Source organism: Phaseolus vulgaris, chromosome 9, assembly GCF_000499845.2.
Source record: "Phaseolus vulgaris cultivar G19833 chromosome 9, P. vulgaris v2.0, whole genome shotgun sequence".
NCBI classification, from domain to species: domain Eukaryota; kingdom Viridiplantae; phylum Streptophyta; class Magnoliopsida; order Fabales; family Fabaceae; genus Phaseolus; species Phaseolus vulgaris.
The window spans coordinates 3,964,276-3,974,710 of NC_023751.2; the positions used below are offsets into that span (position 1 = coordinate 3,964,276).

At 33.1% G+C, this 10,435-nt stretch overlaps 1 protein-coding gene across 1 annotated transcript; it reads right to left on the reverse strand.

The window, feature by feature from the left end:
* Positions 1-7,321: 7,321 nt before the first annotated feature.
* LOC137820046 (24-methylenesterol C-methyltransferase 2) lies at positions 7,322-8,876 on the reverse strand. The gene has a single exon (XM_068623826.1). It carries the CDS (start codon positions 8,612-8,614, stop codon positions 7,523-7,525), a length of 1,092 nt encoding a protein of 363 aa, XP_068479927.1. The 5' UTR covers positions 8,615-8,876; the 3' UTR covers positions 7,322-7,522.
* Between the last annotated feature and the right edge of the window lie 1,559 nt (positions 8,877-10,435).

A 10,435-nucleotide genomic window follows, 5' to 3' on the forward strand; every position in this document is an offset into this window, starting at 1 on the left:
TTTCTTTCACAAACTGAACTGAGCGAGGTCAGCATTTTCTTCACCTGATAGGTTGGAATTTCCTTCACCTACTATAGGTATAATTTAAATTTTACAAATTGGAATGAGAGAGATCGAAATTTTGTTCATAAACTGTTCCGAGCAAGGTTGACATTTCCTTCACCTGATAGGTCGACATTTCCTTACCTGCTATAGATATGATTTAAAACTTACAATCTGGAATGAGTGAGATCAACATTTCCTTCACAAACTGGATCGAGTGAGGTCGGCATTTCCTTTACCTGCTATAGATATAATTTAATACTTACAAACTGGAATGAGTGAGATCGACATTTCCTTCACAAAATGGACCGAGCGAGGTCGACATTTCCTTCACTTGCTATACTAAGTCTACAGTTTAAAAAATAGCTAGTCTGACAGGTCATATGAATTTATCCTGTCATACGGGAGAACTTAATTCTTATGTTTATGTAACACTTTGAATATAATATGACATGTGCAATTTTTTTAGTCAAATTCAAGCATGAGTCTTCCATAAATATCAAGTATTTATGTATACATGTTACTTAGTTTTCTATTATAAGCATATCAAATATGAGTATTTGTAGACACGATTGTTTAGTACTTTGTAATGGATAAAATGTGATAAGTTAGATGTTTGTGATTGTATATTTATTTAAAATATGTGATAATTGTATGTTATAATTTTAATATTAGTAGATAAAGTTTTTTTAAAAAACTTTTTTAGATAATATATACCTGATGTAGTTTTTTAAATAAATGTAACTAGCGGTGTTAGATTAGTTTTTCTCCTCGAATGTTCTATCTAAAAATATATTTTATTATAAACATTTCAAATTCTTTTCAAAAAATTATCTTCTAAAAATTTCCACAGAAACAAACAATTATAAAGATTAAATGAAAAAGATTTCAGATTATTACTTTTCTTTAGTTTGCTGACATCTATATCTCCAATGGGTCTCCCAGTGATAATTCTTAATGATTAATGCTTAATGATCAGTAAATTACAAAATGGAAAGGTAAAGAATTATTTTAAATTAAGATAAAGATTTACATGTTGTCAGTGGTGTAAGACCAGTTTAAAATATAACATGGCATGTTGCACTTTCATTTTTATTTTAAAATTTTGGTGATTATTTTTTCCATGTTTTTTTTAAAAATTGGGCGAATAAAACAGTTCTAACTATTGGAGGTATTTTAAAATTCATTACTTTTACGTAGACAACTTTGCTATTACAAGATTACCTCTAACATATATGTTTTTATAGCATGCATCATGAGCTGTTATGTTCCGCAGACTTTGCTTATATGCATCTGCTAGCAGGTTTTATTTTTTGCTGTTTACCATTTGAATTAAAGAAATATGGATTCTTTAAATATGCTATTGTAGGTCCCATAACAGTACTAGCTAAAGTCTCCATTTTTATTATTTGAATATATTTCGAAAGATTAACATCTTCTTAAAAAGGAAGATAAATACTTCATAATAAAGCATAAAAGGTTCTTTTTGACGCAAAAAAAATAATTAAACATGACATTAAAATGGTTTTATAAAATCAATTCAACGAGACATAACGATTCTGAAATATGTGTGAATTTGTGAGTTTAACTATAAATTTATTTATGGTGATTTCACGGCGGATTAATAGATGATATGATTCATTCAATAGAATTTTGTTAATAAGTTAATTTCAACTCCAATCTAATTTTATAAAATTAATTTAAACTCCAATTCAATTTTATAAAATTTATTTATATTATGAGATTTGTATCTGTTTTTCCTCAAACTCAAAGTTGGAAGTTTGGAGGTAGTCTCTAAGATGAATCTCTTGTAACTGCTGAGTGTTTAGAGAGATCACAATAAGATGATGGAAACTTCACCTGATGAAAATAGTTTAACCATCAAGTCGGTAAAAGTATAAAATATATTTTATATATGTATAATTACCTTATTCGTCCCTATATTTTGAAGAAATATTCAATTTAGTATAGTGGTTTTAAAAAAAATTAATTTGATCCCTATGTTTTTTAAAATGTATGCAAAATGGTCATTTCTGTTAAGTCGTACCAAATGGCGACAACTGATGTTTATGTGGCGTGGGATTGAGAGATATGAGGTGTAAGGGAGATTTGATCATGTGTACAAGGGCAACACCTGTTCAACCCCGTCGCCATCAAGCGCCTTAGACAGGGTTCCAACAGGGTTTTGCGAGTTCGTGAACGAGACCCAAATGCTCTCGCAACTTCGTCACCGCTACTGGTCTCACTCATCTGTTACTGCTACGATAACAAAGAGATAAATATCTAACATTTTCGAACCATAAAAAAGATAAAGTCACTCTAACTGAAAACATGAAATCAAAAACAATTTGGGAAAGTATATAAAACATATCAGACCAGTTTCCAATTCAATAAACCCTAAAACCCATTAACGTCTTGTCCAAATATGATTCTCAAATTCCATTTTTCTTTACCAAACTTTGCAAGTTTTGTCCTAGTAATTTAATCTTGTGGCCTGAGAATGTATGCAGGGATCCATGGTGCATGTGTTGCAGTGTCTCGAGACTCTAAAAACTCATTTTTCTTATAATGTTGCACGAGAAAATATCCAAAGTTGTTCTAGAAAGATGTGGGATCAGTTAAATCTAATGTCCTCAGGGGAAAAACAAAATGCTTAATTGTTTGCAGGTGCAAAATGTAGCTGAAATTGGGTGTGACAGATGCCAAGGTTTCTCGTCGGCGACGATGCGGAGAAGTCGTGCCGCCAGCAGGGCTACTTTGTTAGAGCATGGAACTCTAAATTAAGAGAAGGTGGCGGTGGAACGAGAAAAGGAAGAAGGGGGAATGTGAGGGTTTGAATGCCAAATTGGGATGTGATGGAGTGGTGGTGGTGGTAGTGGTGGCGACATCGCGGGTGGAGGGGGGAGAGGAGGAGGATCTGAGGCTTGAGGTCGCGGTGCACCACACCGTTGCGGTGGCAGAACCAGAGTGCGAAGACCTATGTTTCAAGGGGAGAGAGAAGCGCTGAGGTATCCTCCACATCACAACTCTCAATTCACCTTTCTCTGCTACATAAGCAGCACTTGACGCGGTAATGTGAGATTTAACGGAAATGATCAATTTGGGTACTGTTGGAGATCCCACATCGACTAGAGATTAGGACATTTCATTGTATATAAGTGGGTGCAAACCTCACCCCATGAGCCGGTTTTATGGGGTTGAATTGGACTTAACGTCCACTTTGTAATATGGTATCAGAGCAATTTTTCGAGCCTGTCCTAGCAAGTATTTGTTGGGCTTATCAGGCCACCCGCTATCGGTCCGTGCACAAGCTGCTGTCACTCTCGGTTTGAGTAGAGATTAAGACATTTCATTATATAAAACCTCAACCTTATGAAACAATTTTGTAGGCTTAAAGTCCACTTTGTAATAGATACTTTTAAAAAAAGACAAAAACCAATTTGATTTTTTTTAAAACCATTATACTAAATTGAATATTATCCAAAAATGTAGGGACAATTTTATAGTGTCTTCCGATTACCCTTTCAAATAATTATACAATACCTATCACAGTTAAAATTTAAAATTATACATTTATAAAAAATATAAACATTTAAAAAATCCCATAATATTTTATTTGCAGTGCTTTAGTGAAACAAAATCAAATAAACAAGGATCCTGTAATATAAGCTTAATTATAAAAATAATTAAAAAATATAAAATTGTCTTATCAAAATTTTACCGAATCAAATTACTCTTTCTCAGTTGAACATCTAAACAACATGATCGATTGTTCCGCTCATACCCAAAGAGTACAGTACCCAATTATACATTATAGAACGTGAAATCTCCAACAATATTACTCATCACCTACCTCTACTTTCCTTGAAGAAAAAGAAGAACCTCAAATTTTCCAAAAGTAAAAGATCCTTTCCACCGAAAAAGTGAAATATGATTTTTTTTTTCAGCGATCGAGATCCTTTCCACACGCAGAGAAAGAGCACCTTAATTTTCCAAATTGATGCTTTGATGTAAAGGCTAACTATGTAATAAACAGACCTTTTTCACTTAATGGGTTGAGTTGTTTGCACATGCCCCTGTCTGAACTCCATTAGGTGATAAGTGAAAAAAGTTAATTTTGGTTTAACAATAAATTTAACCCAAACTACCTTCATATTAAATTCGCATTTTCTACTTAAAACCATTCATAATGGATAGAGGCTTATGATATCACATAAATTTAATCATTTTATATTAAAAATACTTAATATTAAGATTACGTCACTTTCTATAACAAATTATTTTGATACTAAGATTGTGACTGCTTAATTCAATTCTACATGTCTTATCATTAAATTACATATTAATACTTAAAAATATTTTTTTCCGACGTATTCTTTTTAAAAATAAATACAAACAACGATGTTTACATAAATAATTTTTTGTTACATATTTTAATTTTATTGAATAAAATTAAATAATATTCATAAGTAATTGTTGAATTATGGGTCTTGGGCCGACCTTTGGTCATTTAGGTAGGATGTCAATGTAAATGAATAATGTAAAAAAGATAGTATAGGACGGGAATTTGGATTAATTAACATTAATCAGACAGTAAAGAGAGAATCATAACGGCAGACACATGATTAAGACTGACTCCATATATACTAGGTAAAACCTCATAGATAGATAAATCACAAATTAGATTAAGAACATATTTATTCTTAACTATTTTGAATGTTCTGGATTTAGGTCTCCTATATAAAATAGTAATTATATTAAAGCTGGTATATAATATTTTAACACAGATGTAATTAAAGATGGAGTCCCTCTTAGAGAATAAAACCGATGAACATGCAATCGAGTTGCTTCACACTTTAATTCTTAACTTTTGTATCCTTTTTACACCATTTAAATACAATATTTATTTAATTTAATATGTGTATGATTGTCTATGAGATGAAAATGTCTATCGATTGAACATTTATAAGTGCATGTAACGTATGAATGACATTAAAATTGATTATTATTATTATATTGGTTTGCATGCAAAAAAATATTGAACGTGTGTATAATGTAGTGATATTAAAATCAATTATTATTATTTTTATATTAGTTTGCAAAAGATATTATGGGTGGTAATAACAAAGGAAAACATATAAAATTAGGGAGATTTATATTGTTTCGGAAACAATTGGCTTCATGTACACACACATATATATATATATATAATTTTCCACTAGGTTAATTACATAAATCATTATTTTTAAAGTTTGAAATAATATTTTTTAAACAATATGTTCTTACTCAAACTCTTATGTAATTATTATATAACTTTTAATCATATATATTATATCTTAAATTTATAGTTGCATATTCCTTATATGAGGGAATTATCTAGATACTCAACTATTTAAGTTTATAAGAAAGATGAATAAAGAAGTAAAAGTCAAAAATATTTTTATTAATATATTATTTTATAACTAAAAAAAAATATTTTTTATTTTAAAATACAAACACTCACTTAAGTTATGTTCTTTTTATCCATTTCTATCATTTTGTTTCCTTTCCTATTTTTCCTCTCCTTTCATTTCCTTCTTTTCATTTAAAGACAGAAAAAAGATAAGTTATAATATAACTTAACTAAAAGTTTTAAACATAATATTTCATTTTAAAATCATCATAACATTAAATGTAAAATTAAATTTTACTTTCCATTAAAGTAATTATATTTTATACCTCTTCCACTTTTTTTAAACTATAAAAAATTATAAAATTTATAATGTCATAACCCTGGTAGTTCTATTTCATTAAAAAACTATTTTGGTTAACTTAAATTATTATGACGTGAATATGTACATGTAAGATACCACGTGAAGATTTACATTTAGGTTACCACTTGAAGATTTACATATCTATTTTTAGAAAGCTCAACCATTTGAAGGGAAAACAAATCTTTGTAGGTACTTACTCAAAATCCTCAACCACGTTATGGTGGGTTTGTACAAAGAATACTCAAGATATGATCGTACACTATATCAAAACTAATACTCCCAACAAATTAATAACTAGAAATATTATTTTTGAATAAATTAAAAAATACATTGACTAAATTTTAATCTTTTAAAAACAAATAATTTAATAATTCGGAGTTCCTAAACTTTTGGTCAATATCTATAAATCTCCATTCTCTATCCAACAGAAGCCCGATAAAAGACTTATGAATGGGAAGATAGATTGATAATCGACACATGAACAAGAACAATAATAAAATATTTTGGAGTTATAGAAGTTTGGAACTAAGATATTTGAAGTTTGTTTTATTCCCATGATCTTTACAAATAAATATCCTATAACTTTTATAAAATAAATTTTAGATTGCCACATACTAAACACTAACTAAACTAAACTTTGTTAAGGTCATTTGTGATTAGATCAGAAACAATTTGATTTTTACATAAATAGGGACTAAGTAGATCAGTTGTAAAATACATAAATGTTGATGAATTTTGAGAAAAAGTTACCTTGAACTCAAATATTTTTTCAAAAGAATGTAACAATGTCTTAGATTCTGAAACAGTGTGAAAGAGTGGTGTTTTTTTTTTCTCTTAATTTGATTATAAAAGTTGAGTGAGTGAGTAAGAGAGAGAGAGTGAAAGTGGTTGGGCAGATCTAAAGGAGGTGCGGGCCAGATGTCGCGGGGCGTGTGGGGGTTTGGCATTAGGAAGTAAAAATAGAGGCGCAACGTGACAAGAGTAAAACGAAAAAAAGCAAGATGCCAGATTCAGACACTGAAAGCTGGAACATAACCACGTTACAATACAACCAAGCTAAACCCATGCTGAGTGGTCTCCACCTAATCGCACGCTAATATAGCCATGTAACATGTGCTTTCCACCTAATCACACGCTAATATAACCATCTAACATGTGCTCTCTTCTTTTCTATCCTGTTCTATCTCTTCTCTTCCCCTACCCTACACTTCCCACACGACAAAACCCCTTCAATTAATCCACTCATTCATACTCATTAAAATATCCCCTTCAACAACCACCACCATAAATCCCACCACCAAACCATTTCAGATACTTTTTCACTCTCTCAGATTCCTCCACCAATTAATTCGAGCCTACTGCTACTTATCACCACTATGCAGTTATACATTCTTTCTCCTTTTAATGCGCAAATCACACACCACGCACTTCCATTCAATTCATTCCCAATCAAAACCAGACCTCACTCTGTTCCAAATCTAAATATTTTTTTTTCATTAAAAATAAAATACAAACTCATAATCAAATGATCAACATTGCAAAATAAAATTTAAAGTAGAAAGATCAAAATCCAAATTACACCAAGTTCATAGTAATGATAGTAATAACAAAAGCTAAAATAAGTTAAACAAAAGATAATAATAATAATAATTATTGTGAAAAAAAAGGGGAGTACCGGAATCAAGAAACGAGGAGGTGTTTTTGTTTTCCAATTCGACATGGCTAACTCAGGTTTCGGCGCAGTCGTCACTGTCGTGGGGCTTTCTGCAGAGGATCATGTGCATCGGGGAGAAAATCCCAGAATCACCCCCTCTGGTCAAATAGTCAGCGGTCTTGAAAAGCATCTCATGGACATCGACGGTTCCCTTGGGCGCGATTCCCAAGGCGGCGAGGACAGTGACGACGATGTGGTTCCGCCAGTAGGCGATCCGGCCCATCTTCAAGCGGCTCCACCAGGGCTGAGACGGCGGCTTAGCCAGATCCCGCTCCTTAACCACAACGAACCCAACCTTGCGCGCCGCTTCGGCTATGTCATCGTGGCTTCTGAGGCCAGGCAAGGCGTCACCCCTCTCAATGCCCTGGATAACCTCCACGTGTTCGGGGTCGTCGGCGCGGTACTTCTCGGTGGTGACCCACTCGTACGAGACGTAGAGCGAACCGGGCTTCAGAACGCGGAAGATTTCGGCGTACACCTCTTCGAGCTTGGGCGCGTGACACGTGGCCTCGATGGAGTATGCGCCGTCGAAGGAGTTGTCGGGGAAGGGCATACTGAGGAAATTGCCGCAGACGACCTCACAGAGGGAGTCTAGGCCGGCTTTCTTGTTGTGGAGGCGGGCGCGGTTCACCTGGTAGTCGTTGATTGTAATGCCCACGACGTTCGCGCGGGAGTGGGCCGCGATAGCACGCATTGGCCCGCCCACGCCGCAGCCCACGTCCAGGACTCTGTCTCCGGGGCGGGCCTGGATGAGATCGACTGCCATCTCCTCGTGGAGGCGCGTGGCTTCGCCGTGGGACTTCCCCGGGATCGAGGGGGAGAAGTGGAAGGACTGGCCCCACCCCCACTCGTAGATGTCAGTCACTAAATTGTAGAAGGTGTCCACGAAGTCCGGGACTTTCTCTGCCGTTTCGATCTCCTTTGGGCGGCGGAAGAACGACCAGTACTGCTTGTAGTTGTCCTGGACTTTCTCCGCCGAGATGGACCCGCCGGACAGATCGGTGGCGCGCTTTCCCTTCTGCTCGGCGGGGCCCAGTACGCACACGAACCAGTAGATTCCGCCGGCGATGAGCGCTCCGGTGCAGAACAGAGAGAGAGAGTCCATTGTGGGGTTGCTGTTGCGGGAGTGAGAAAAGTGAGGAGAAGAGATTGAAGGATAAGGAAAGTTTATTTGTGAGGTTTTCTTTCTGGAGTGGGCCTGTGGGCTGGGTTAACCTCTTCTTTATTCATCTACTGGACTTTTTCCATCTCTCTGCTTTTTCTTTCTTTTACTCCACGTGCTTCCCGCGTGAATCTTCCTTCTCTTCTTTCCATCAAACTATCTCTCTCCTTTCCAAAACTATTGTTCTCATAATCTATATTTGCTCCAAAATTATAGTTGTTTAACATGTCAACATATCATTTCCATTATTTTTTAATTATACCCTTCCCTTTATCTTTTAAAACATTTATTTTACAAAATTATTTTCTTTAATGGGAGTATATATAACTGTGATAGTTAGTTATTGCTTTTTACTTAATGGATTTGAACAGCTGTAATTTTGAGAGAGAGGATCTACTCTCTATTATAATAATAAATAATTTAGTATTTCATGGCAGTAGCTTAATGGAATTTATTTATTACTAATATTTAGTTTTCCAACGTATTGACTTTTCTTCTTAATTAAATAAATACTATTAGAATGTTTTCTCATGAAAAAGTTACAATTATTTGGTTTTTTCCTTTTCTTTTTCTCACTTGGTTTTTGTTATGTAAACCTTAAAGTCATCATTTCCAACACCCATTTCCTCTTTCGCATCTACCTCTATCTCTTTTGCTTGCCCTTTTAAGAAAAAACTCAATAAACTTCGTCTCGTATAACCATGATGACATTTGTGTTTTAGGTGACTTCTTACACACAAATAAAAAACAGAAATATGTTTGTTTTATTAAATACCCATTTTTTAAAAACACTAAGAAACACAGTTATAAATAATGTCGAGACATTCTAAATAAATAAAAAATATATTTTAATCTTGTAATTGAATTTCATTTGTTGTTGAAGTTTAAATATATAAAAATTCATTGAAATTAAACACACTACAACATTTGAAATCCAACCATGAAAAAGAAAAAGAAAGCAAACAAAAAATCCTGTGAACAAAATACCCAGTGAAACTAATTTATGTCATAAGTTAAATATCTTTAAATTAGTTTATGTCTCTTGAGGAATAAGTAGACTTAAAGAACAAAGATATTTTGATTCCTCGTAAAGGACTATGGTTCATTCGTAATAATAGTTTGAGTCATTTACGTCCAATGGCCATGGAAGAAAAAGTGATAAATAATTAATTTAAAAAAATTACTTTTCTCTCTTCTAAAGAAAATACTTCCAACTAACAACTAAATTTAATAATATAATAATATATATGATGATTTTATATTAAAAACAAATAAATATTTTGTCTTTTAGTATAAATGAATGTGTTTTTGTCTTTTAGTAATATCAAAATATCATTATTCAATTAATTAATTGCAAATCGCTATTAAGAATGAAAATTACTACTAAATTCCAACCATGCCTAGAAATAGACTAATCCCACCACAGATCATAGGAGGTTTGTAATGAATTGTGGTAACGAGATTTTAATTCCCGAAGAAGTGGTCCTAAAAAAACTAACCAGCTAAAATAAACATGTTCTTGTTATAACTTCGAACCCTTCTATTATTACAATGTTGAAAGAATCAACCCTTTCCGTTAGTTTAGATATTTGAAACAACTTAGCAACATAGAAAAGTCAGATGTGTTTTTGTCCTCACACGAGTTTTATTTCTCTACTCTTTTTTTAAAAAATTTATTATTTGATTGGTTTTTGAAGTTTTATTAGATGAAACTTGAAATAGTGTCTAATCGTGTCAATTTTTTTTTTAACATTTATAAGAAAA